At 48.5% G+C, this 27,319-nt stretch overlaps 3 protein-coding genes across 13 annotated transcripts in view; 2 read left to right on the forward strand and 1 right to left on the reverse strand.

Moving 5' to 3' along the window:
* SLC68A1 (solute carrier family 68 member 1) overlaps nucleotides 1-8,876 on the forward strand; it is a 13,416-nt gene extending 4,540 nt beyond the window's left edge. For 3 of the 6 annotated variants that reach the window (XM_031597576.2, XM_031597575.2, XM_090145420.1), the window contains 8 exons: nucleotides 1,001-1,269; nucleotides 1,712-1,791; nucleotides 2,278-2,727; nucleotides 3,612-3,729; nucleotides 4,694-4,790; nucleotides 5,554-5,725; nucleotides 6,276-6,469; nucleotides 6,662-8,876. In XM_031597576.2, coding sequence (XP_031453436.1) covers nucleotides 1,078-1,269; nucleotides 1,712-1,791; nucleotides 2,278-2,727; nucleotides 3,612-3,729; nucleotides 4,694-4,790; nucleotides 5,554-5,725; nucleotides 6,276-6,469; nucleotides 6,662-6,903 — 1,545 coding nt within the window. In that variant the 5' untranslated portion in view covers nucleotides 1,001-1,077 and the 3' untranslated portion in view covers nucleotides 6,904-8,876. The remainder of the gene's footprint in view (nucleotides 1-1,000; nucleotides 1,270-1,711; nucleotides 1,792-2,277; nucleotides 2,728-3,611; nucleotides 3,730-4,693; nucleotides 4,791-5,553; nucleotides 5,726-6,275; nucleotides 6,470-6,661) is intronic. The other 3 variants (XM_031597579.2, XM_090145421.1, XM_031597578.2) reach the window with 2 other exon arrangements.
* On the reverse strand, nucleotides 8,634-22,761 carry ACTR1A (actin related protein 1A). The gene is made up of 11 exons (XM_031597583.2): nucleotides 22,602-22,761; nucleotides 18,204-18,268; nucleotides 17,317-17,392; nucleotides 16,407-16,532; nucleotides 15,477-15,601; nucleotides 15,128-15,344; nucleotides 13,227-13,319; nucleotides 12,366-12,540; nucleotides 11,941-12,002; nucleotides 11,551-11,591; nucleotides 8,634-10,914 (listed from the first exon to the last, which is right to left on the reverse strand). Exons 1-11 carry the CDS (start codon nucleotides 22,647-22,649, stop codon nucleotides 10,812-10,814), a joined length of 1,131 nt encoding a protein of 376 aa, XP_031453443.1. The 5' UTR covers nucleotides 22,650-22,761; the 3' UTR covers nucleotides 8,634-10,811.
* Nucleotides 22,762-23,252: 491 nt separating this feature from the next.
* The window catches only part of SUFU (SUFU negative regulator of hedgehog signaling), an 87,450-nt gene continuing 83,383 nt past the window's right edge, over nucleotides 23,253-27,319 (forward strand). For 3 of the 6 annotated variants that reach the window (XM_090145424.1, XM_090145423.1, XM_090145425.1), the window contains exon 1: nucleotides 23,254-23,515. In XM_090145424.1, coding sequence (XP_090001550.1) covers nucleotides 23,340-23,515 — 176 coding nt within the window. In that variant the 5' untranslated portion in view covers nucleotides 23,254-23,339. Of the gene's footprint in view, nucleotides 23,516-27,319 lie in introns of all 6 variants that reach the window. The other 3 variants (XM_090145422.1, XM_031597581.2, XM_031597582.2) reach the window with 3 other exon arrangements.

Below are 27,319 nucleotides of genomic sequence, written 5' to 3' on the forward strand. Positions count from 1 at the left end.
GGAAGCTAACTGACACTGATTTAAGAGCCCTAAACTTCTCACCAGATACTAAATGCATCCATCCAAAGAGGTGTCCTGTGTTCTGCCTTAGGTCTGTCGCAGCTGGAATGTGAGGGGGGGCTCAGTCTGAAGAGCATGGACCTCTGTCATGGGAATATGTCCTGCTGTGGGGATGGGCTTCCTGGCCATGAGCTGTGGCTGGTGCTGGCTGAGCAGTCCTTCCCTCCCTTCCCCTCGTGCCTCAGCCCTTTGTGAACATACAGTGGCTTCTTCCAGGATATGGCTACTTGCTTTGTTTCTATATATATTGCTGTCTAGCTGAAGTATCTCTATTTCAGCTTCAACATTCAGGGTGTCCCAAGATTTGCTGGACAGCTGCTCCTTGACTTTGGGTAGCCCTTGTTGTATGATGGCACCATTTCTGCTGTGTGCCATCAAATTCTGATCGTGTCTCTTCGTACCACAAAGCAGCAATACTACTTGCCATAAATACCTCCTGTCTGAGTGAGTCCAGGTGCAGTCAGCTGTGACTGCCTGGGGATAGCAGCATGCATGTGTGCGATTACATCAGAGCTGTTGTCACTTTTATTTGGCTGAAAATTTACAAGGTACCTAAAAATGTCAGTCACTAGGTCTGTTTTCTGAAGGCTGCTTTGTTTGCGGCCACGTAGCTTGATTGCTCCTGTGACCTTGCCTATAAAGAGATGGAAGGAACTAATCAGCTGACAAAGGACATTAAAGTATAAAGGACAGGGCAGGGACAGCGTGCTCACAAAGAGACAGCTGCACCCCTAAGCCTGGCCTCAGCTTAATGGGACAGCTTTAGTGCAGCAGATAGCTTCCAGCCTCATAAATCCCATCCAATCCACTTTTGAACAACTCCTCAAAGCAATACTAATTCTGATCTCTGCTGGCAAAAATTTATCAATTAATTTCATTCAACTAAGTTCATTTAATAAATTGAATCTGTATTGCTTATTTCTTTTTTTCTCTTTTACAGGAGCAAAAATGGATTGGCCCCCAAAAAGATGTAACAGGTGTTGTGAGAAGACATCCCATCTGAAATGGAGGTGATCCATGGAGCTTGATGCTGACCCCATCAACATGGGGTTGCGGCTGTTGGCTTGTCTCTTCCATCTGCCCACTGCAGTGATCTATGGGTCCTGTTCGCTGTTTGTTTCCATTTTGCACAATGTATTTCTCCTTTACTACGTGGACACCTTTGTCTCTGTTTACAAGATTGATAAACTGTCCTTTTGGATAGGAGAGGTTAGTCTTTTGCATGGATTCCTACTCTTGTAAATAAGAAAGTCTGAAGCTGAGACTGGTTCTTGCTGTGTGCAGGGTGTTTGCTGTAATAGTTGCGTTCTTCTTTGGAAAGGAAACAAGGGAGTCCTCTGAGTGCTAATTTGGGCTTTGCAGTTTTTCCCGCTTATGTAAACAGAAAACAAGCTGGGATAGAAAACCTGGGGACTTCCTTCTGATGGGAACATTGGAGTGTTTTACTGGTGTGGAAGACCAGTGGGTTTGGTGCGTTAGTGGCTGTTGCCACAGATGGGTATTAAACAGCGGTGTTGGTGCAGAGAAGATGCATGAGAGGTTCCTGTGATCTATTCACTGTGCAAACTCAGCACTGCTTAATTCAGTAACAGAAGTGCATCTCTCCAGGAGCTGTCCTGTGGTTTGTTTCACTGTTCTTTTCCTTTCCTAGACGGTGTTTCTGATCTGGAACAGCCTCAATGACCCTCTGTTTGGCTGGCTGAGTGACAGGGTGTTCCTTAGTACACAGCAGTAAGTTATGTTCTAAATAATAAAAAAAAAAAACGTGGTGGGAAAGGATAATTATTTCCACCTGGGATGCCTCAAAGTTGTTCTCAAGTTCTTTGGATTATTTACCACTGTTGGCCATTAGCATTTCTCATGTGCTTGCTTCAAGTTTTTAATGAAAATCATGGTGTGGCTTCCTGCATCTAGTGACAGTGGTTTAAGTGTTGGCTGAAATAATGCAGCACTACCTGAATTATCAGGGAGCTCCATACTCTAGAGGAGGGGGGGAAAAAAAAAAAAGATATTTCCTTCATGCTTCTGGCCTTCTTACACCCATATTTTTTGTGTACTAACATATTAGCTGAGAAGTTATCTGATGTGGGTACTTGTTACATGAGCAAAAGCTGTATTGATGTCTGAGCTTCATAAACAACTTTCTTAGAGAGAAAGGATGCATGATTGTGCTTGGTTTTGTTCAAGAGTCTAAAGCTTTTTTGTCTTCTGTTACAGGCCAGGAGCAGAGATTTCCTCCCCAGAAGTAGTTCTGAAGAGACTCAGGGCACTAAGCCACAATGGCCCTCTCTTTGCCATCTCTTTTCTGGCTTTCTGGGTTGCCTGGGCTCATCCTGGTTTGCAGTTCCTTCTCTGCCTTTGCACGTATGACAGCTTTCTCACCATGGTTGACCTCCATCACAACGCCTTGCTTGCAGACTTGGCTGTTTCAGCAAAAGACAGGACTAGCCTCAACTTCTACTGCTCCTTCTTCAGTGCCATAGGCTCACTCTCTGTCTTCATGTCATATGCAGTATGGAACAAGGAAGACTTTTTTTCCTTTCGCATATTCTGCATTGTGCTGGCTGCCTTCTCCATCGTTGGTTTTACCTTGTCCACACAGCTGCTCCGCCTGCGATTTGAGACTGATGGGAAGGCAAAATGGGACCAGGAATCAACCTTAAAAGAGTACGTGTCATCAATTCTCCAGCAGGTGATGAAGGCTTAACTTACGTCTTTAGAGTTATGTACTGCAGCAAACTGTGGGAAGATCCAGGGCAAGGCAGACCATTGCTAATTATCTGTGGTTCTTGTCTGTTCTACAGTTTTCAGAATCACCTCTGGCTGAGGTCATTATATGGCTTCTAAGGCCCTCTGAAAACAGGACAAAACTATCTTGTGACACCACTGGCACAAACTGGAGGCAGAGCCCTACCTGCTGTGTGGTCTATGCAGTGTTTGGAACATGAAATGAGTTGATATCTAGAGCATCCATTGAGGCCTGTGAGTGGCAGTATGTCAGAAGCAGCTTACCATTAAAGTATTCCTGCTTGAGCATGAGACCACTTTCATGCCCATTTCCTGTGGAGTTGGACAAGCAGATATCTCTTACCTTCTTGCTCACTTTGCCTGCCTGGCAGTGGGTGGGTTATACTGTTGAAACCAGCTGCATCATGACGCAGTTCAGTGCCTTTGCTTTTCTTTGGGCTGCCTCACTTGTCTCTTGTTACAAACTACTAGCACTGTGTTCTACTAACACAGCAGATCCTGATGAGATCTGCCAGGTGAGCTAACTGCAGGGATCTGGAGTAGGAGTGTAGTGGCTGATGCACAAATGCTTTTATCAACAGAAATTGTAGGATCTAATGTTATTTGGGAGATCTCTAGTATGTTGTCCTCGCATTGTTGTGGACTCTGCTGTTTTGGTCCAAGGAGAGGGAAGGTTTGAATGGGAGCTGAGAAGGGACAGCTCTGCATCTCCACAGAGACTTTTCTATGCTTGTTGTAAAGGATTCACTGCTGTGGGCTGTTCTGTTTTTTAACTTCCTTTCATGTTTCTCTTCTCCCTGTAGGCTATACATTGAGAAACCCTCTGTTCCCCAGGAGAAGAGGATCACCCTGGCAGAGTATCTCCAGCAGCTCTCTCGGCATCGCAACTTCCTCTGGTTTGTCTGCATGAACCTAATCCAGGTAGGTGCAGCAGTGATGTGCTGGGATTCAGAGGATGAAGACTGGTTATGGTCCAGTTGGGTGATTCAAATGCATGCTAGCTTCCTGGGAAGGATGGGGAGTTTCTGATGTCTGCTTGCTTTCAGAGCCTCCTGCTCTTGCATGCTGTAATCCATCAGCTACCTCGTAGCCACTATCTCTACTTGTGACCTGAGGACAGTTCCTGAACAGAATGTCGGTGTGGTGCTCCCTCCTCTGCAGTGCAGGCTTAGTTATCAGGGGACTGGTTGAGCTCAGCACAGCTCATCTGGATGCAGAAACACCAGGCCTGGCTTGTGTTGGGAAGAGTTCAGGACTACAGTTGGCTGGCTTGGCTTTCCTGAGGCCTCATGTCAATGTTCTCGCTATATCCAGCTGGATCTACCTCCCCTCTGGCTTTTGCAACTTCTGTTTTTCATTCTCTTCATCGATTACTACCAAATGCAGTCAGCCTGCCCAGCTTTCCTGAACTTAATGTGCTGAAATCAGAGCTCCATCTCCCCAGGGGTAATCAGTTCCCCTGAGGCAAGCTCTTAATGCTGTTTTGCATCTTTGCGTTTGAGTCTTGTTGCCCTCCTGGCTGCTGCTCCCACCTGCCATGCCACTGCCTCATCCTGCAGATCCCGGTGGCCACTGTTGTTGCCTCCTTGCTGTTCCCTGTCCCAGCAGTGCTGTGTACTGCATGTGTGCTCTCTGAGCTTGCTAGTGAGGAATGCTTCAGCAGCTGGGATGTGGTATTGACCCCAGGCAGCCCTGTGGTCTCGAAGCCTACCATGCTGTAACCTCCATAGCAAAGCTCTTGCTTTGCTGAAGTACTTGGGGCCCAACCTGCATAATACTTGGGCATAAGGCTCGTCTCTTAAGATGAGAGTCTAGGGGGCTGTTAGATTTTTTTGTTCAGTCTTACTACTGTTGCGGCTTATCAGTTTGTGCACTGCTTTCACAGGTTTTTCACTGCCACTTTAACAGCAACTTCTTCCCCCTGTTCCTGGAGCACCTGCTGTCAGACCAGATTTCTGTATCAACTGGATCCTTCCTCCTTGGTGAGTCTCAGAAGGGACTGGAGGGAACAGCTGAGTGAGGGCCTGGCCTGAGTCTGGATTCTCTCTTTGTAAAATTTAGCTGAGGAGAGGTGTGCTCACAAACAGGTCTTTTGGACTGTAAGATTCACACGTGTAAACCTCATAAGCTTCCTTAGGACTTTTGAGTCTTTCCTGGGCACAATAAAACTAACGTGGAGCCTTTTTCTAGTGATGGAGAGCATGATGTGCTGGATCCTAGACTCTGTGACTCCACATAGATATTGTTTATAGTACAACATGTCTGCAGATACAGCTCAAAGATGCAGCAGGGAACACAGCTCCTAATTTAGTGCCTCTCTGTGGCATATGGAATGTGTCCAGGCTGCCTCAGGTCTGTGGCAGACATCCTATAGGGCTATTGTCACCCTGGAAGGTTTCTGTGTGAGCCAGTTCTGGTCACACTGTCCAGTCTCATTGCTGTTCCATGACAGAATTCCAGCCCTTGTATGACACTGGGCAAGTCTTCCCTCTTGCTTGAGTTCAGTGAAAAAGGCCTCCCTCTGTAGGAAGTGTATGTGCTGTGCCACAAAACCACTGAATATATCTACTACCAGCACCCCTGCTTTCTGTGTGTGTGTGTGCGTGCATGTGTGGGATGGGGGGGAGTAAGCTGCATCACCTGTCCTCCCATGTTGGCAAGCTTTGTCCTCTCTTGGTATTGGTCCTGGGGGGATAGCGGATACTAAAACTCTCTCAAGCTATTTGTGCTGCTGTCTCTATTCAGGTGTTTCCTACATTGCTCCCCATCTCAACAACCTCTACTTCCTGTCCCTCTGCCGCCGCTGGGGGGTTTATGCTGTAGTCCGAGGACTTTTCTTCCTGAAGCTGGCTCTCAGTGTTGTCATGCTCCTGGCAGGACCTGATCAGGTGTATCTGCTCTGCATCTTCATAGCAAGGTATGCACACAGCGCTTGCTTCCCCTGCTTTCTGGCAGAGGGAAGAGTAGCCAGGGTCACTGTGGCTTCCAGCTCTGGTGTCTCCCTCTAACAGCTCCCAGCTTAGGAGTAGTCAATGCTGAATCTGCTGGCTGTGCAGGCAGCAGTGAGGGAGGCAGTGGTGTTCGGACTCTGCTGTGTGAGAGGACGAAGACTTAGCAGGCTGGTGGCTGCCTGGTAGCAGCCCATGCTAGCTGCTGAGCTGAGTTCCTGTTTTCTTCTGCAGCCTGTGTTGAGTGATTGCCCTTAGGATGAGCTGCAGCTGCCTCTTAACCCCAGCCCAGTATCTAGTCCCCAGGCTTCTCTGTGGGGCAGGTCCAAGGCATCGCTGGAAGGCACACAAGGCTGTTACTGCTAGAAGCATTCCTCTCCAGTAACCAGGATTTCTGAAAGTGTTATTTTAAGAGTTAGGGAACCTTTCTAATCTCTCTTTCTCCACTTTCTCTGATCTCCCACTTACTCCTGTAACTTCTTGGTGCCTCTATTCAGTACTTTGCCTGTTGTTCTGCAGCAACCGGGTGTTCACAGAAGGGACCTGTAAGTTGCTCAACCTGGTGGTGACTGACTTGGTGGATGAGGATCTTGTACTGAACAGCAGAAAGCAGGCAGCTTCAGCGCTGCTTTTTGGGATGGTTGCTCTGGTCACCAAGCCAGGACAGACCTTCGCCCCCCTGATAGGCACCTGGCTGCTCTCCGTGTACACAGGTAAGTGCCCTTCAGAAAGCATTATAGTAGGAGAGGGCAGACCTGTGAGCTCAATGCCCTCCAGTGTTTTGGGTGGGTGCAGAGCTCTCTCACTTATGAAGCTGTGACTGGTCTCTGTATCTCCAAGCCCAGTCACTGGGAGAGAGGAGTGTTTCCAGTGTTCCATCTCAACAGACTCTTCTTCTACCCTAGGCTATGACATCTTCCAGCGTAACCCCTTGAGCAACATGGTGAGTGCCCAGCCAAAGCTGGAATCTGATAGAGTCTTGGAGCCAACTCTCCGCCAGGGCTGCTTTTACCTCCTTGTCTTTGTTCCCATCACATGTGCATTGCTGCAGCTCTTCAGTTGGTCTCAGTTCAGCTTGCATGGGAAGCGTCTGCAGATGGTGAAGGCTCAGCGCCAAGGCCGAGCACCAGAAATCAAAATGATCTAGGGGTCTTTGTGCCCCTGGGGGTGCTTCTGGTTCCAGGCTGGTGTGGGACTGCTGGCAAAATGAAGGGATTGCTGGCTGGGAAAGCCCCCATGTTTACAATTTAACTGTGATGTGCTGTGATGCTGATGTTTACTCATCCCAGGAGGTGGCCACAGGGAAAGCAGAGGAGTATTGAGCGTGTACTGGGCTGCGGATAGGTCACTTGGCTACAGCAGCGAGAGCGTTCCGGACTTGCTGGTCCTAGAAAGCAGAATTCTAGGGCAGGGTTGCAGCATGTGCTAGAGAGGTTTGCATCCCTGGTGTGATATTCTACCCTGGGCATACCTCTGACCCATAGCCCCTCAGGCAGAGCAGAAAGGGGGGAGCAACTGGAAACCTTTCCTCTAGAGCCCTGTAGTTTTTGGGAATGGAGGGAAAGGTTCTTCAGGGACCAGGTGACAAAGGAGGATTAACTTCAGGAGAAGAGGTGAGATGGGAAGACCCTGAAGGCTTTTCTCAGTAGCTGGTAAGACCTCTCTCACATTCAATGCCATGGTTCTTGGACCAAATCTGCTCTTAGGCTTGTTTCTGGGACAATACCTTGCAAGGAATATACAGGCTCCCTCCTATGTGGCCTTGCACTGGGTGGTGCTGGGCTCAGAACCTGGATGTCTTATGGCATCTTGTTGCTTCCCTAGCCCCTTGCAGTCAGCACTGTTACAGCAGTGCTTCCCATGTTAGCTGGTGGGTTCAGATCAGGGAAAGGAGCCTGTAACACAGCAGACAAAATGCTTCCCTCCCAAGGCTGACATTGCTGCTTGTGTGAAGCAGCCCAGTGCCTTCCCTTTTTGCAGGTGGAGAGCACAGCCTGGAGACAGCAGGTCATGCTTTTGTGCCTTCTATTCCATTGAGAAGCCTGTTTGACATAACATGGGGCAGTCACAGGGTTGAGATTTTACTTCTGGGGGGGAGAGACATTTTCAGTGCTTCAAAAAGCCATGGCGATGAATTTTCCTGATTGCTGAGTGATGGAGCCAAGGAGAGTGGGATGTTTGGACTCTTGCTCTGTCTGGGAGCAGATAGGGGAGATGGTTACCCAAAGATCTCAAAATGAGGGAGTGTCTCTTCAGTCTTGGGGTTGCTGTGGGCAGGCAGAAGTGATGTGCTGAAGAAGGATGGGTAAGCGCTCTGCCCTGTGCTTCCTGCAGGAGGTGGAGATTCACTCACATTTCTGCTGTTATCCATTCTGTCACCTCCCAGGCCTTTTGCGCCAGGTTCCCTCTGCAGATGCAGCCCACAGATCTGCTATCTTGCCTCAGGACATGGCTGCCTCCTGTCTTGGACCAAGACATTTCTCTTGTGAGGCTCCTGTTGGTCTTACTGGTTCAATCATAAGTTATTTGTGTAGATTTTAACAAACTTTGTGAATGATTCATTTCATAAATTAAACATGATTTTTTTTCTGTATTGCTGTGGTCTCATTTGAATTGGCAGCCACCCCCTCTGGCCTGGTGTGGGCTCACCTAACCACACAAGGCCCCAGGTGCAGTGTCCCTTGCTGGGGTGGAAAGGGAGCAGGAGCCATGGAGTTGTTTTGGGGTACTGCTTGACCCATTTGCAGCTGGTAGACACTCAAGAATGTGCATTTTCATGTGGAAATTAGCCAGCAAGTTCTGTACAGGCAAGAGAAGTACACACTGTTACCTCCTTAAAAATGCAAAGGGGGGAAGATGAGGCCAGAAGGCTTGAGGTTTGTATATGAATGACTTTATTTAAGTATGCTGGGCACCACCAGGCAACATGGTTTGGACAGTGTGCGAGGGAACAGTCAGGCAGATCAAATGAATGCTAGATTGGAGACGGCACCTTTCTGTCCGGTCACTGCAGTTTACAGAATGGAGCACTGCTGCTTCTGCAAGGCCAGCAGAGGAGCTGGGGAAGGGGAAGAAGAGATCACTGGCACTGCCTGAGGCATGTGATAGGTGAATAGAGAGGATTTTTTTTCTCTCTGCATGCTGCAGCTAATCAGCAAGACTGCCACGATCTTCTGTTGGAACAAGGCTGAGCAGTGACAGCTCTTCTCTACCTGACTTGTTCTTACTTAAATACAATCTGTTCTGACAGGAGTAGGAGAGCGAGCAGTGTGTCCTCAGCTGGGAACAGACCACCAAATCTGCCTACCTCCCTCCAACTTCTCTGAGCCCAGCAGTGAGCCCTGAGAACGTGCTTCCAGCTGGAGCAGCACACTACCTGCTTACATTCATGTCTGCTGGGGCAGTGCACCAGCTTCTACCAGGCTTCTGTAGCAGGGCTGCTGCAGCCTTCCAGCTCTTTCCCTGTCTTGGCTCTGGAGAGTGACTGCAGGGTGATGTGTGGAAATGAAGAGAAAGGAGGGGAACACAGAGGAACTGCCACCAAACAACTCCAGGCCCACTGCTAATGCCAGGTACTGCAGAAAATCAGTGGTGAAGCAAGTGAGCACCAAGTAATGCATAAAAACACTCATGACTAACAGTGCCGCAACCCAACACAAGCTGCTCTGGAGGCCTTCCAATCTCTGTAGAAGCAGCAGCTACAGAAGAGCAGCCAGTAGATGAGCAGAAGGGTATAAGCAGCTCAATGGGACAGCAGAACACAGCCACTGCAACAGCTTGCTGCTCACAACCCTGCTGCTCACATCAGTGCACACATACTAATACAATTTATTGTCCTCTCATGTAGTGTATTCACAGAGAACAGCATAACTTCCTAAAAAACAGTTATTGAGTGCTATAGCAGGGCTGACTGGTTATTATGCTAAGCATGTGCGCTGTAAACAGTGTTAACATAAAACAATGGACAGCTGGATAACAGGTGTTTAAAGAAGACCCAAAGAACAAGTCCCAGGTGCTATGGTCAGTATTTGAGATATCCTCAGAGATTTCAATAAATAAAACAATTCTTACATTACAATGCACCTTTCCAACTATTATTTTGCCCCCCAAATGGATGAAGTACACAAGAGTTATGCCTGGTTGAAAATACATGATTCCGTTGCCCTGACATGGCAGAGGAGGAGGGAAGCAGTCCCAGCTCCTGCAGAGAAATAACATGAAAGCTGTAAATCTTGGCAGGTTGAGGGAGGACACTCAAGTGCCTTCACTCCCACTCTGGGGTGCTTGCTTCCAGAGGAGAAAAGGTATTTAAAAGAAGGAACAGGAGAATAACCGTCTAGCATAATGAAAGCTGATTAGAGATTGCTTTGTTCTACTCCATGCAATACAAACTAAGTCCTATCACCATCTTCTCCAGCTGTGGCACAGACCCACACATCAGTCTGAGAAGTTACACACTCACACACACACACCAAAAATAGTGGGGGCAAATGGGCTTAACTGTTAAGAATGTGCTTTCTCTTAATTTAAGAAAAAAAAAAAAAAGACATTAAAAACAACTTCAAAAGTCTACTGATGTTGGAGACACTGCTGAGGAAGAAAGTAGTTATGGGGCTTCAGCTATGTATTCCAGACAATCCAGGCATTGCAGTCAGGCTGACTAAAGCCTATGTGAGCAGTTTGCAGTGGTTAGCTCCTTTCTGACTTGCTAGGCAGATTCTAAGCTGTTCCCTTTGTTTTTCCTTGCTTGTTTTACAGTGGCAAATGTGATCGTAACACAGAAACTAAGGAACTGAAATGAAAAAGGAAGGGGCCATTCTGAAGAAAGCAGACTGATATTTTATCCTTTCCATTAAAAAAAAAAACAACAAAAATAAAAAAAAATAAGTCATTAGTACTAATACAACCCTCCTGCTGCTGTTGTCTTTGCTCAGTGACATCGGGGCATGCTGGCGCACACACACACATACAGGCAGCTCTCAGACACTCGGACTCAGAAAAGCGAGTTTAGAACTGAAGTGAATCTTCAGAGGAGACTGAGGATAGGTCCCAGGGCTAAAAGGTTTTTCGGTGGATGGCACGAGCTCCATCTTCTTCATATTCCTTTTTTGAAACCCACATTTTCTTAAAAGTATCCAGCGAGGCCAGAATAGAGCCACTGGGGAGAGACAGACATTATAGATTAAAGGAGAACATTGGGGACACCGTCACTACATCTCTGCTGTTTCTGCTCTTCCACACTTAAGAAAGGTGCCAAGGCTCCTGGTTGCCTACAAAAGAAATGCTTCCTGGACAGTCACCTTCCCTCCTGTTAGCCTCAAATGTGCTGAGGTTTACAGAGCTTATCACGAGCCACGCTCTCACAAACAACATGCTAACACTGCTGTAAACCAGCAAGCTTTTTTCACATGAGATCTCACTGGTCTCACTTCCTAGGGTTCTGGAGCTGAGTTTAGTTCTCCTGATGAGCAACAAAGATGTACACAAGAGGGGAAATGTACCTACTGCCTCTGCCCTATGAAATGTGTTGCCAATGAGCTTGTTCTACGTTAACGTGGATGTTAGGACTCGTTAAAACGAAGAAAATAAACAGTCTCGCAGGAGTGTTAAGGATGCAAAGAGCTAAGGGTCTGACAGCATGAATGGAGGCTCAGTAACCAGACTGGGTAGCACATGATTGAGGAGTAATGCCCTCCTGACACCCATAGTAGCAGGAACAACAGTGCAAGTGTCAACAGGCTGCAATTCTCCAGCCCTCATCCCACAGGAATATCTACCACCATGCAGTACTTACCCAATCCACGTAGAATACAATCTCTCCTGAGGAGCTGATATCTAGGAGAAGAAGAGAGTCAGTCAGGACCACTTCAAACTACAGTCTGCTCCTCCTGGCATGCTGCCCTAAATTCCCAACAGCTAACACAGGTATTATCTCTCCCACTAAAAAGACATCCAGCAGGTCCCCCACAAAATTACCACTGTGGACCAGACCCTGGACAGAAATCATGCTGTCCGAGGAGCTACATTCTCCACATGAAACCAAACAACTGTTCATCACAATAAGGCTGTTACTGGTTTGAACCACGTGGCAGCTACACTCTTAGCATGGCTTTTTTTTTTTTTTAAGAGGGCAAAGGTCACATAACACACAGTATGTGATAAACACCCAAGAGAATGCTCCTACCCTTATTTTGACGTCCTTTGGAGCTAGTTTCTTCACTTCACTCAAGAGCCTATCACCAAAACCTGCACAAGACAAAAAAAAAAACCAGTTCGAACCCTTCAGCAAAATCCCGAGTTCCATCTACTAACACTGTGGACCTGTACAGTGAAGCAGGGTTTGAATAGGAAAACTAGGACCTATCTGGAGATGTCAGCCTGTGGTTAAGGGCTGATGGGCTCTGGCAGAGGATATCTATGTCCATAGGGACCAGATGTATGCTGTTATGACTAGGGCTCAGAAAATTAGGGAGTGGGGATCAGTCTCCTGCTTCTCACAGTAAGTACCCTGAGAACAGAGTTGGACAAGTTGGGTGTTATCTCCCCTGTTTCACATGAGATGAGAAAAAGATGCAAGTTACAGCCCACTAAAAAACAAGAGATAGGAACCTTTGAAAAGCGTGGAGCCTCCAGACAGCACAATGTTGGAGAAAAGTGTTCGCCTCAGATCCATGTCTGATTTTTGAATGGCAAAAACGAGCACCTCATGGAGTCCTTCACATTCTTCCCCTATCAGGTCTGGCCGGAACAAGAGCTCTGGGGCACGAAAGCGGGCAGAGCCGATCTGCAAGTAGAGAAGTCAGCATAAAGGGGAGAAGACATCAGTGTGGTACAGTTCACTGTCTACAGCCTCCAGATTGTGTCTTTTTCTCTGAGATAAAACTTCAGAGAAACAAAGTTTTTTGGACATTCATGCTACATCGTTAGCTCCCAAATGACCACCATATTAACCTACAGCTTCTGGCAAAGGTGCCATTTCTATTCTGCAGGTGAAAGAGATGAAGAAATTTGCTCAGCTCCATACAGCAGGTCAATGGCTGAGAAGTAAATGGATCCATCTCTGGTAGTGGAGATAAGACTTGTATTTCCTCTCCTTCAACCATTCTACAGAAGGCTCAATCTTTTAAAGAATATTCCCAAGTCACTCTTCAAACCAGTAGTTTCTATTCACCTGGGCAGGAAAAAAGCCACATACAAAACTACAGCATAATTTACAGATACCAACCCACACTCCATACCTGATCCACATGAAGATTTACTAGATCAGAATCTGCACTCAAACAGTTCTCAGACTCCATGGCCATGCTTTACTCTTACCCAAGAATTCTAGCAGAATTAGTAAGATTTCTAATAACATTCTCTTTCCCTAAAAATTCTAGTGCCCTAGCTCAGCAACCTGGGATGCGCTTCGGTCTTTAAAATTATCCTCTCTCTCTCTCCACATTGCTAAATCTCCCATCTTTTACAAACCTCAATAGTGCTTCCATCTGGCAAGTAGTACTGAGCCTTCTCAGTCTCCAGAGTCTCATCCTTCTGGGGGTTTATGGACAGATAGCAGGCACGCTGAAGAAGAAGCAGAGCCAGAAAGAGTGAGATGAGGAGGGTAAAGACAAAGACCTCTTATAAATACTTTTCTCACTACAGAGACACCAATTTCAGTACTATTTTGTGTTGAGGAAAAGACCTTTTGGGTTCACATCAGGAAAAATACTTTATCTGCTCTTTACACTACAGTTGATCACTACTTTTCTAGCTTTTGTGTTTGTCTCTCACTGTTTAAGAAGTAATCTTCCTCTGCACTGGTAGGATAACTATCTTGTGAGCACTTTCAACCTTTCATAGTGCAAAGCAAAGCAGGCATCTGAAACACCTTTAATGGCCTTAACTACATACAAAGGTGGGTTTAGGCAACTTAGCACGAGATTAGGAGCATGAACAAAGTCCATTGTTATCTTTCAGAAGAAACAATAACTAATAGCTATCAGCAAAAATTTCCTAGCATAGCCTAAACAGCTCAATTCCTATTGTTCACCACATTCTAAGTTACAGGAAAAAAAAAACAAACCTTTACTTTTCACTACTTTTACTACTCCAGCAGCCCATAATTTTTCTTACATAGGTAAGTTTTCTATTCCAAATTGTTATCATTTGGGGATTTAAAATGCATCTAACAATCATAGAACAGTTGAGGTTGGAAGAGATCTCCCTACTGAAGCAGGATCAGCTAGAACAGGTTATCCAAAACCACATCCAATCACATTAGGAGCAATTCCACAGGGAGACAATCTACATCCTCTATTCTGGGCAACCTGTTCCACTGTTTGGTCACCTTCAAAGAATCTGGGCAACAGGCAAGAGAGCTCTGATCCTTCTGCACAGCCACAACAAGCTACAGCCATGCAGAACAAGCAAGCTATTCCCATTACATTTTTTTTTTTTTTTTCCATTAGGTCACAGGCTCAAGAACAGCTCATTGATGTTCTCAAGCCTTGGCTGCTGGCACAACCAGAGTTATCTGCAGCAGTTAAAGCTTGTGATAGAGGCCAACAGCATGGCAATAACTGACAGGCATCAGCAGTACTGATTTGAGTGTTGAAGGCACAAATGCATAGGTAGCCCTAAGCTACACAAAGCCTTGCTGAAATCAGAGCGCAACCTGTCTGCATGAGAATTGTGATGCCATGGTGGGCAGTCACCAGCTGAGCTACTGTTCACAGTCCCACCTCTGCCCTCTTCTCCTGGAACACAAGAGAAGCCAAGGTAATTGTTGCATAACTACAAGGCCACTAAACGCTGTGGATGCCATTAAAAAAGAAAGCCTTTATAAATATGAATGCCGTGAGTGAATTATTTCCATGGAGAAAGAAGAACAGCAGCAATCCACTTGTGATCCCAAACTACCATGGATTTTCTAAAGTCTTCGCTTGAAGAGTAGGCAAATAATAGTGAAGGATATCAGAACTGATAAAATTGCTGCTCAGTCACACCTACATTAAAAAAAAGCTTTCCTTTACATTCAGATGGAGCCTCCTGTGCATCAGTTTGTGCCACCTGTCCTGTCACCAGACGTCACTGTAATGAGTCTGGCTTTGTTTTCTTTGCTCTCTCCCTTCAGATATTAATATACAATAATGAAATCCTCCCTGAACTTCTATTCTGCAGGCTAAAAAGTCCCAGCCCCCTCAATCCCTCCTCATATGAGGGATGTTCCAGTCCCCTAATCATCTTACAGGCCCTAGTCTCCCTTCGGTAGATAAAGGAACGAGTTTCAGAGCTAGGTAGGCTGGAACTTCACACTACACTTTAGGGAGTGATGACTTCCAACAGGTAGAAATCTTTGTGGATAAGCACAGAAACAGACAGTATGTCACCTCCTTGATGGTCTTGACAATCTCAAACTCTGAGGTCGTGTGGAAGTCGTAGCCTTCCTTCCGGAGATAGAGACGCAGGAAGCGTGAGACATCGCGGCCTGCAATGTCAATCCGCATGATGGAGTGAGGCATGGCAAAGCCTTCATAGATGGGGACCGCGTGGGTAACACCATCCCCAGAGTCCAGCACCACGCCTGTGGTCCTCCCAGTAGCATACCTAGCAAAGGGACACGAGGCAGATGTTAACATGGTCTTTCTCAGTTCATTTTTTCTGTTTATTTGTGGGGGAAAAAAGAAAAGATTTCAAGAAACATTTTGCAAGTGCACATCAAAGATGAGAGGTACTTACAGACTGAGCACAGCTTGCATGGAGATGAATAGTGCTGGAACATTGAAGGTCTCAAAAAACACTTCAGCAGCACGTTCTCTGTTCTTGCGTGGGTTTAGGGGTGCTTCTGTCAACAGCACAGGATGCTGGTGAAGAAAAAGAACCATGCTGTAATAACCAGGATGCAGCTAGATGTATGCTCTCAAAAATGGCTGCTTATTTTTCCTCTTTAGGAACCATTAGTACAATAGGACACATATAAGGGACTAATTTCAGCTGGTGAGCTGTATTACACCACACATAATCTCTCTACTAGGTTGGAGAAGCAATAGGACTGTGGTCTAGCCATAAAGAAATCTTAGGGAGTCCACCCTGTGAGTGACCCTTTGCCGGGAAGAATGATCAAGATCACTTTTTGTACCAAAAGGAAGACAATTTGCCCCAGATACAGACAGCCTAAGAAAGGGTGAAAGCATACAGTCCATATTATACACAGGCAGAAATATTCCTACACCAATGACAGAACCTATTGCTTTCAGACTTTTACTGACTTTTTGGTCAGCTCCTTCCAAATCATGACTGTTTTTCTTCCTCTTTACTTCAGATTATGTCACTGCTGAGTGGATATGCCTGATGTACAGACATAACAAGAAGAGTCAGCGGCACTTGGTGTAGAGCACAATCATTAGGGAGAGGGAGTGAATAACAATCTGATTTTCAGCAAGTCAGATTTTGAGTCAGGCCAAATACATGAGATGTGAGGAGAAATTCTGCTTGGACATTTCTTGTGTAGTATCTCATAAGAGGTGAAAAGAACATAATTGAACAACAGGTGAGTTTAGAAAGAAAAACAAAGGAAAACTCCCAAATTGCCTCTTGAAGTTCAAAGGCTACTGGTGTTATGCACAGAAAGGAAACACACCAGTGCCTCTACACAGTGAGGTATCTCACCTCCTCTGAGAATGTCTGAAGCTGATCTTTTGAATACACGTACTGCCAAATCCGCTCCATATCGTTCCAGTCCTTCACTATCCCATGTTCCATAGGGTATCGGATCGAGAGGAGACCTCTGTGCTCCTGAGCAAACAGAAACAATACAGCATACCTGTCACAAACTAACAATTTCATTTCTAAGCATTTTGACTACAAATTAATCTGACAGACTCAATTACTTTCAGTCCCACTAAAAAGTAACACGTCTCTAACACATACTACAAAGACCGAACAATAACCACAAGCATTTTTCCAGAGAAGTATTCATGAGATTTAACTAGGCCTTTTTATATAAAGGAGGAACAGGTTTGCAGAGCACTTTTCCTTCCTAACATGTTTTGAGCCACACAGACACCTATCAAATGTTATCTTTGTTCTACCAGCTCTGCCATGATGTAAAACATAGCAGGGTGATAGCAGGGAATGTAGTTCTGTGGGCTCACTGGAATTATGAGACCATGCTGACAGAAAGAAGCACTGTGGATAGCAACCTTCTTGTCCACACCAGGGAGATAAAAGGCAACCAACTAGGGTCCATTTCTAAAGTTCCCAGTCAAGAAAGTGGAGATGTAACCATACAGACTTCACAGTAGCCTAGAAAAAAAGGATAAGTACAAAAAGACCTGGGTAAATGGATTGAGACTAAGAGAAGAGGTCTGTGATCAGCAGGCTGACAAAGGAATTTTGTGAAGTTTCCCACTTCAACTTGGACACACTTAAAAGAAGTGACAGTCTATTCTGCTCTTCTGACCAACCCTGATACCAAGGAACCACAGCTGTTAACATGCTTAAAGTGCAACTGCTACAGCCCCTCTAACAGCAGCACAGCAAGATGCAAGGATAGGTGAAGTAATACAGGTTTTCTTACCTCTGCCTTTGGACCAATGAAAATATCCCCTTCTAAAGCACCAGCCATAACACGAACGTGCTTTGGTCTGCCCACACTGGAACAGAGACAAGAGTATAAATGCTTCTAGAGAGACAACTCCGATATACCCAACATTTTACTACCTTTTCCTCCTCTCAGCCCTAATCAGCACTTTCTAACAGCAGGAACAGAGTCTGAGGGCACTACCAAGTGCGGACAGACTCAGGTTTGCTCTGTAAACTAATCCCAGAATCAGAAGCGAAGGGAGCAGATTGCAGACATTTCTGAAATAATAGGACATAAGCCAGTTGAGTCTGGCCACACTTTCCCTGATGATTCAGGATTCCAACACTGCCTAGAGTAAACCAGGCCAGATTGAGCAGTGGTCTGAGCTGACAGACACACACAGGTTTGCTTGACCTTATGTAGGTCAACTGAGACATCTAGAGTCCCACACCCCACCTCACTATACAGACAAGTCTGCATTGCTCTGAATAGCTCCTGATCCAGCAGTCCTTCCAATAAACCTGTCAGAAAACTTTCAAGGAAGAATGGCAAGAATCAAGACTTCAGCCTACAGCCAAAAGGAGGGATTCATACCTCAAGACCCAACTTGGTCTTTTTTGACCCCATGTCTCAAGACTAAAGGATCCTACAGCCTTGGTTGGGGGATGACATAAAACATATTTTATGTTTCAATTTTTTTTTCCCCAGAAAAATCTCTATGTGTTTAACAGTGGAGACCTTTTCTCCCTAACGCTTCTGTACAGCAGGCAGAAAAAGCATAACTTGTTTCTCCTGCTATAAAATTGGACCACTCTTTCCCTCTACATATCTAAGAATGAGTACATGGATTAAGAACTGATCAAGACCAGCAGAGTACTTACTAGTTTGGAAAGCAGTATTTCGGTATTTGATCACCAGCAAAACCTGCTTTAATCACGCCCGAACCCTGTAGGAGAAACAAATACATGAGTTTATCATTCATTCAGAAATCTTCATAAATTTTAACAGAATAGCATTGCCAGATCCTCTCCTTTTTACTAGGAATAAAGCTTTACTAGGAATAAATTCTCCAAGCAGGGCTAGGGGTGGGAAGGTGTCAGCAGACCAGCTTAGCCACTAGAGGGGAGTAACCAGCACCTTCCAGGCAGTAAGGCATCACATAGGGCACCAAGTCCCAGGATGTCCTGGGAGTAGGCTGCATGAAACAAGCTGCAGTGGAAAACAGGGAAGAGAAATTCAAGCAGGGAATAAGCTAGCTGGCACTAAGGTGACAGGTCACAGAAACCTGACCAGTAAAGACACTAAACGGGGAGGGAAACTAAATGGGTCTCAAGTCTGAAAGAGACAAAGATGCCAGTCAGACTGCAAGAGGAAAGGCTGGGAAAGCGGCTGACAGGACAAGGTTTGTTTAAAAGGGACAAAGAAGAACTTGAGATCAGGCATAGCAGTCAGAAAGGAGCAAACCCAGAAGCCTTCTGCACCACACAAAGCAGGGCAGGCTGTAGGCACAGAGCATTAAAGCAGCTGCAGGGCCTCCCTTTAACTGCTTTAACGCTCAGCACCAAGAATTCAGCACCACTGCTCCTGTCCCTGCCAGCAGCATCCATGCATATCCCAGAGACCAACTGCCAGCCTAGGGCCAGCCTGAGCCTCACCCACTCCATTTCCCATTCATGCACAACAATCCAGAAGCAAGAAGGAGCTTGCAAGAAACACACAAGTTTTGGTAAGGAGCAGATTTCCATGGATATGGCATTTCACTGCTAATCCCAGAGTACCACAGGAGCAAACTCTTCTATTCAATTTTTCTTGAAAGAAGAGTGTACTGGGAGCAATACAGGTGTACTTGCACTGAAACCAGTGACAGAAAAAGTGCCCATTCACTCTCAAGGGTTCTGCAGCAGAACTGCTCTGTTTCTGAGGACATTCTCAATGTGTTTTAAAATGAACAGCAATGCATCTCCTCAACTGCTTCCCCCTTCCCACCTCTTCTGTGTGGGTCAGTATCACTCACATGCGTGGAGCTGTGCAGCTAAGCTCTGGCTGTGGGGGTGCTGAAAGCCCCAGCCATCTGCTTCATGGTGAGAGGAGTCAGCAGTCAGCACAGGCTCAGCAGAAAGGAACGTGGGGCAGCCAGCCACTCCAATACACAGTCCGGGGCCTTATTCTCAAGCTCTTTTTGTCAGCTGGTTCAGGTGAGGTGCCTGGCTTTGCAGAGAGCAGGTATAACCTGCCACCAGAGCACGCGTGCTTCTGCCTTAAGACAGCCAGAATCAGGTTTGCAGAGATGTATCTGCAAAAAGGAGTACCAGGAACACTGGAAACTGGACATGGCTGGTTATGAAAGATGTAAGAGGGATGCAGTGCGGGAACCCCAAGCTGGCACTAGTCATAGCTCCCAGCGTCTGCACTAACAGGTGCAGGTGGAACAAAGAGCACTGTGCCATGGTAAGAAGCCAGCCACCCAGGCAGACACTCCCTTCCAACCAGTCACCTAAAAGCAAAGCCAGGAACAAGACAAACAATACTGTGATTTTCCATGTCACAGCTTATAAACAACATCATGCCTGGGAAATAATATCATCCTTTGTCAAGTCTCAGAGTTAAAAAAAAATAAAAATAATGATAATGAATCAAATGCAGTAAGATAGGCACTATCAGAATACCATGCTCATTGAATATTTTATTCTAGCTAATGCTTGATCTTACAGCCAGCACAGTCTGCTGCTGGGAAATGGTTTCAGGAGAACAATGATGCTCCTGTTTTAATGCAGAGAGCAAAACTTCCTTATAACAGGCCAAAAATTACCCTGCACATCCTGGTAAGCTTCCCAGTAAGTTATGCATTTTAAGATTTAAGTACTGAAGTTCAAAGAAACTGAGTATGTCAGGTGCTCCAAACTCTTTCCTGGATTTGGAGATGAAGGCTGCTCTGAGAAGTGATGGGAGGGGATCTGAGCACTGTTGTGCTTCCCAGTGCCTGCAGGCAAACCAAGCACAGACGTTTGCTATCTGCACTACAAAGACCCAACAGCATTTTCTGTTATGGCAGGCTGGGACTCGAGGGCCCTGGCTTGTTCACCCCAGCCCATCCTCCCTTACCCACACATACACGAGACAGGAGGGCGCTCAGCCTCAAGAAGCCGCCTGCAGCTCCCCAGTATGCAGCCCTGCTGAGGCAGCAGAAGCAGCAGCACCTTTCTGAGCAGCTCCAATTCCTATCCTGCCTGAACTCCCAAGTACAAAAATGCAACGTCACCCCAAGGCTCAGCCTGCAAGCGTTAAGAGCAGATCTCATAACTGTTTCATTCTGCAGCTCATACAGGGAGAGGAAGGTTCATTTATCAGGGAGGCAAGCAGAATTAGCTTTTGTAAGACCAGCTGTTAAATTAAAAATGAAGCAGTCAGTCTCCAGCAGCACGAGCCCTTCTTCAGGCCTGAAGCAGGTAGGGGGAGCAATCGTTGCGGTAAGTAACGAAGTCAGGATGAAATGAGATGGACTGCTATTATGTGACCCTACCACAACAAACTCATCCTCACAGTGCCTGGAAGTAACTTCAGTGGCTAGCTGGTAACAGCACCACAGCAGGTCAGCATTACTCCCCTCATTTCTATCAACAATCAGCCCAAGCTTTTCCTTTAAGTTTCCAACCATCTCTCTGCTGTGATTTCAGAGGAAGAAACAAAACTAAAGCTGCCTCAGAGAGCTCAAGTTGTAGAGAAGAATCGGATCAATGATAAAGAGGTTGGAAGAATAACTCACTTGACCTGAAAAGATCTGCAAATCATACAGCTCACAACAAATGTAAGAGAATCATACAATGTTTTAGGTTGAAAGGGACATTATCAGCTCATTCCAAACTCTCTGACAGACAGAGTTGCCACCCACCAGATCAGGGTCCCCAGTCCCCATCCAACCTGTCCCTAAACAACTCCAGGGATAGGACAGCCACAGTTTCTTCGGGCAGCCTGCACCAGTGCCTCAGTATCCTTTGAGTAAAGAATTTCCTCCTGGCATCTAACCCAAATCTCCTCTCTTTTAGTTTAGTCATTCCCCCTTGTCCTGTCACTATCAGACCACATAAAAAGTTGGTCTCCCTCCTGTTTATAAGCTCCTCTTAAGTACTAAAAGGCCACAACGAGGTCACCCTGGAGCCTTTCTTTATAATAGAGGTGCTCCATCCCTCTGAGCATCTCCTCTGGACCCGCTCCAACAGCTCCACATCCTGTACTGGAGGCCCCAGACCTGGTTGCAGATGGGGCCTCACGAGGGCAGAGCAAAGAACAATCACCACAGAATTCCATAGAAAGGAAGGCGATGAAGGAAGCACAAGCACCAGCCCTTTTACACAGCAAAATGTGAATCAGCAGCAATGGAGCCAGAAGGGAGGAGCGGCAGCTTGTGGCTCACTGTTGTGGAGGAGGCTCCTGGGGATGTTCCACCCTTCCCTCCTCCCACTTCTTCTGCCACCCCTCCTCCCAGAGGCTGCCACAGGGCTGCTCACGAAGGGCCCCAGGACCCCATTTAATCGCTCTCATCCACCTCAACCCTGCAGGCCTGCCCCGCGCTGAGGCAGCACGCTGTTAGCAGTGGCGGCCATCTGCACCGCCACACCCTGCTGTCAGACCAGCTGACGCAACACGCCCTGGGAGCGGCTCCTCCGGGCGCGCTGCCGGCTCGGGCCGCGGCCTGTGAGGCCGCGAGGCACGGCGCGGTCATTGCGAGGAGAGCCGAACACACCCGGAGCATGCCGGGAGTCAGGCCAAGCGGGGCCCGCTGCACGCCGGGAAGCAGCCCCATTGTCCCCCGGGCACAAAGCGGGGCCGCAGAGCCGGGATGCAGCCGCTGCTGACGGACGGCTCTTCCAGCCAATGGGCGCAGGTGTTCCTCGCAAGGGCGTGCCGGGAGGGGCCCCGCTCCGGCAGGTAGCGGCCGGGCATCCCGTTGACTGACAGCCGCCCCAGCCAATGGGGGCGCGCCGCCCCTCACAGCCCGCACACGCCCCGGCGGCGGCGGGGGCCGCTCCCCATCAGTGAGGGGCAGCGACCCTCTGGGGGTGACAGGCGACCGTCAGCACCAATCGCAGGCTGCTTAGCTGTGCTGGCCCCGCCCCGCCCGAGGAAGCAGCGCACGGTGCTGGGCGAGGGCCTGAGGCGGCGGCCAAGTCGGGTGGGGGGGGCGGCGGGCGGGGCGCGGCCGCCCCCGATGACAAAGGGATCGCGACCGGCGGGGCCCCCCGCCCTTCCCGGCACCGGGACGCGCGACCGCCCACACTCACGTTGTCTATCACGACGGGCTGGTTCGCTATCACGTCGTAGGACTCCATGGCGAGGACCCGCCGCAGTCACCCGTCAGGGAGCAACAGCCCAGCCGGCGGCGGCGCATGCGCGAAAGGGCGGCGCGAAGCCAGCTGGGTGATGTATTCCTGCGGCCGCGGTGCGCGCTGGGAAGTGCAGTCAAGTGCAGTCCTGGGCCAGGGGCGGGGAGCGGGGCATGCCGGGAAGTGTAGTGCGGCGCAAACGTAAACACGGCGCGGGCGGAAGCGGCGTGACGTCGGCGTGTGTCCTCCCGCCAGGAAGCGCGGCGTGCCGGGGGCGGGGCTTCAGCTTGGCTCCACTCTTCCTCATTTTACCAACGGGGACGGGTTCGAGGGCAGTCCTTGCCCGCTTGTCGGCTTCGCGTTTGTACGCGACTACAGGGCGCCCCGTACGGCCCTGCGGCTCTGTCGGGCTCCCTCACAGCCCAGCACCCCTTCACATCCCTCGCAGTTCCCCCGCGGCCCCTCTTCCCTTGAAGCGCTGCCACTCCTCCACCGCGAGGCGGCGCGCTCACAGCACGGCGGGGAGGCGGGGGCAGAGAGGCGCGGCCGCCTTCCGCGCCGCGCCGCGCTATTGGCGGAGCTGCGCTGCCCCTCACCGTCGCCCGGGCAGCGGGGCCCGCCCCCTTCCTCCCGCAGCGCCGCTTGGGCCGGGCCGGACCGGGAGAGGAGCGGGCCGGGAGCTGCCGCCGCCGGGCCATGGAAGGCACGCGGCCTGGCGGGGCTGCCCCCGCGGGCGGGGCGGGCTCCGGTTCGGCCTCCGGCTCCTTCCCGTCCCTCTTCCCGCCGGGCCTGCACGGAATCTACGGCGAGTGCCGCCGCCTGTACCCCGAGCAGCCCAACCCGCTGCAGGTCACCGCCATCCTCAAGTACTGGTGAGGCGGCCTGGGGCCGGCGGAGCGGCGGGGCCCGGGGCGTTGTGTGGGGCTGGGAGGTCGTCGCGTGGAGCTTGCGAGTCTTGCGCGGGGCTCGGGGGGCCTTCGGAGGAGCTGGGGGCCCTGCGTGGGGCTGCGGGGAGCGGTGGGGTTTGAGGAGCGCTGGGGAAAGCGGTGGAGCTGTGGGGAAGCGGTGGGGCTGAGGACCGTCTGTGGAGTTGTGGGGAAGCGTTGGGCTCGTGGGCAAAGAGCATCGGAGCTGAGCGCTCCGTGTGGGGGTTCAGAGGGAGTGTGGGGTCAGAGGGAGGCGCTGGGGCAGCAGAGGGGAGGAAGGTGAGGAGGCTGGGGGCTGGGTGCTGAATTTGGGAGGAGAAGCGATAGGAAGGTTTGGTGCAGGCCTGGGGGTGTGATGGAATTGAGGGCGCAAGGGGCAACGTGGAGGGAGGGCTGTGCTGGAGAGCTGAGATTTGGGGGAGGAACTGGAGGTGGAGGAGGTGTTTCTTTCTGAGGTGGTACGGCGCTGCTCTGAGCGGGGATGGGACTAGGCAGCGGGAGAAGGGAGCGTGTTTCCTCGTCTCGGCGGTTCATGGGGGGGATGGGATTTCTTCTCCTGGGCAGGAGGCTCAAACTCCGTCTGCTGACCAGGAGCTCCGGGTGCAAGTATGGCCCAGCGTGTGCTGTGTGTGCGCCTGCGAATCTGAGAAACAGACGCAGCTTCTCTTGCCTGTGCGTTGCCACGTGTTACCACAGACTGAGAATCTGTTGTTTCTTCCCGTCCCCACTGACACAGTGTCTGACACAGTAACAGCAGTTGTTTATGTGAGAGAGTGGCATGAAGGAAGTACTTAGATGTTTAGCTAGATAAGTGTCTAGTATGTAGCCCTGTGGGAAGTTGTTCCTTTTGATTTTGTCCTCATTCTACTGCTTAGCCCTCTCTTCTGGTTCAGAGGAGCATGATCAGGTGATCTTTGAGTGTCTGTGTCTGGTGAACCATTGACTGGTTTCCAGTCCAGCACTTTGAAAAAATTTAGTAAAAGCTCAACTTGTACACTTACAGTTCATTTTAACCTGTGCGTCTATTTGGCTGAATCCTGAGCAGCAGAATAATATCCTCTCTGTGCTCTGCTCCGACAGCCTCATTGTTGCTGTTGTTTTTTGAATAAGTGCTTTTAATGAGTTTCAAGCAAGAAATATATCTTGGTCCATGTTGCTTATTTATTTTTAGCATTTGTAGCTTATCACTTAAACTGGCAGAGTGGGCTGAGGTGATTTGTTAGTCATCTGCGTTGGTCAATGCTGCAGCACTGCAGCGAGGGTTTGATCAGTTTTTTTTTACACCTGTTTCTACTCTGAGATGGGCGAGCTCAGTGAGTTTCCAACCACTGCGATTTGAGAGTCAGTGCTTACTTTTCTGTCACTGTCTTGGAGCAGTACTGGCCAGTGCCATGTCAGGTTGGTGTGAGACAGAGAGAGATGGAGGTTTGTGATAGTGACCCAGCCTGTTTGTTTCTCTCCCTTGGCCAGTCCAGGGGGCAAAACCTGGAGTTTGATGCTCATGGAGCTTGGGAAAAGGGCTTCTGCTGCAGCTTGATCTCCTCTGCCAGAGCTGCAAAGATAAGGGCTGGTCTAGATGAAAAGAAACTGCTGAGCAAAGTTCTGTGCCTTGAGATAAATATTGTAACGCTAATCAGCTTTATAATTATAGCTATTGGTTTCTCTATTGTTAGCAGCAATTATTTTTGTTCAGGTAGCTGAAGCTTGTTGTTGGCATGCACAGTAGATCCTTCCTTTGCACAGCTGGAGAATCTTCAGATCGCATACCCATTGGATGAGGGGGCTTAGCTGTGTGGGATTTTTCATAGAACTAGCCTTTTTTTTAACATGATTTCCAGATCTTTGGAGATAATTTCTGATTGCCATTGAAACTTCTTGGATGAGCTCCTGGCTATATTTATTTACCATAAACGACCCCCCGTAAAGTGTTCAGGGGAAATGGACTGGAAATTTTTCATTATTTTTTTTTCTCTCTTGGAGCTGTTTCCTCTGCCTGCTTTGGGTTTCTCCTGGACAAACACTTCAGCAACTCCTAACAGCATCCAGAGAAAGCTCTGTATGCAGATGCAAATACCACTTTTCCCCTGAGGCTGCCCTTCTTTCTCTTGAATGAGCACAATGAATAGAGAATGCAACAAATTTGTACCATACCTGCAGCTTTGAAGTTAGGCTCTCTTTAATAAACTCCTCCAACGCTTCCAGCTCTTTGTGTGAACCCGCATACTGATATGTAGTTGTGATATGAGGTGAGCCCTGCAGGAGCACTGTGGGCGGCAAGACATACCTGGGCAGGAGTTGTTGGTGCAGCAGCAAAACCTGCCCCCAAATGGGGTAAGTTTGTGCCACAGCCCTTGTGAGGCTCTTCTGCCAGGGGTGAGATCCTGGCTGTGCTGTGGGGAAGGGGCTGCCTGAAGCCAGTGCAAGGTGCTCCTGTGCTTGTACCTGTGCTGTGCCATGAAAGGACAGTTGAAGGGTTTGCCCAGTGTGTTGTCAGTGTCAGAACAGTGTGTCAGCTCCCATCTGACTCATTTGACATCTGAGGTGTTATTAAGCCCAATTTAGGAGCAGCTTTCGTGGGAGGGGGGAATGCTTGTTGCTTAGCAGGTGGGGATGTTTTCCCTTTGCTTGGGAATCCTGTATGTCAGCTCTGAGGACTTGCTCATGTTCTGCACTCTGTTGACTGATGTATTGAGCACTCTTGCTCTGAAGCCTTCCACTCAGGTAGCTTTGTTTGAGCACCTGTGTGGGGCTCTCCTCAAGGGATCTGCATGCTTGTGTTGCTTGTTTCCCTCAGAAGAATGGGGCCATGCACTTCTGCCCAGAGAACAAGATTTTAGAACCAGGCACGGGGGAAAGTCAACACTTGCAGTTTCCTGGGTAGGTTTTCTTGCAAACATTGGGCTAGGAAGATGGTCTGGACCCTGTTAGCACTTCATGGGGTGCAGGGGTTCTGAGATGTATATGTTGAAGATGGTTCCCATATGCATGTTTCATGGGTACTGTGGCTGTGTCCAGGCTGGGATCCTTTGGTCCTAGTCCCATTGCTCTGGGCAGGATGCTCACTACTCCAACCCATGCATCTCATGGCTGCATCGCTGACTAGCCTGGTGTGACTTGCAAGGAAGGAAATTGTGAGGGGCTGTCATGTTCTATGCCCCTTCTGGCCAAAACCAGGAGAATTGCAATTAGTGCTTTGCTGTTTGATCACTCTAGAATTCCCACGCAAGACAGGGTGCCTGCATCCAGATGTGGGTGTAAACACTTCCAGGGTTCTGGAGCATGCTGCAAGCAGGCTGGATGCTGTGACTATTTCTTCCCAAGTCTGCTGCTATTTGATGTAAGGCAGTACTACTATAATCACAGCAGAAAATTGAGGTGTTTGTATACTTTTCATGCAGTGGTTCTGGTGTGCAGAATTGAAATGCAAACCTCCAGGACAAGAGAGGGAAGTTTAGGTATGCCTTGAAACCTACAAATGGCAGTGCTGGGATCTGTGCAGGTACTGCAGTTGATGGTAATTAAGCTAATTAGGTACAGGTAGTTTGAATGAAGGTGGTGTTCTTAGTTTAGATTTTCTCATTTTGAGCAGTTGGGAACGTTTTACTTGAGGAGAAGAAGAATTGGATACAGAAGGCAGTTTCACTTCTCTTCTGTTCCATGGCTGCAGGGCACTTAGCAAGTCGAGCACTGGGCTTTGCCAGCGTGGCCACCACATCCCCATGTCCCTGGGTAGCAAGTGGCTGCCAGGCT

This window comes from Phasianus colchicus, chromosome 8, assembly GCF_987193195.1.
Source record: "Phasianus colchicus chromosome 8, bPhaCol1.hap1.1, whole genome shotgun sequence".
Classification (NCBI taxonomy): Eukaryota; Metazoa; Chordata; class Aves; order Galliformes; family Phasianidae; genus Phasianus; species Phasianus colchicus.

Coding starts and splice junctions, on each gene's coding strand:
- ACTR1A (XM_031597583.2), bottom strand. CDS start 22,649: ATGGAGTCCTACGACGTGATAGCGAACCAGCCCGTCGTGATAGACAAC. Junction 18,269..22,601: donor AGCCCGTCGTGATAGACAAC/GTGAGTGTGGGC, acceptor TTTCTCCTACAG/GGTTCGGGCGTGATTAAAGC. Junction 12,541..13,226: donor CAGATGGAAGCACTATTGAG/GTTTGTAAAAGA, acceptor CTCTACTTGCAG/ATCGGCTCTGCCCGCTTTCG.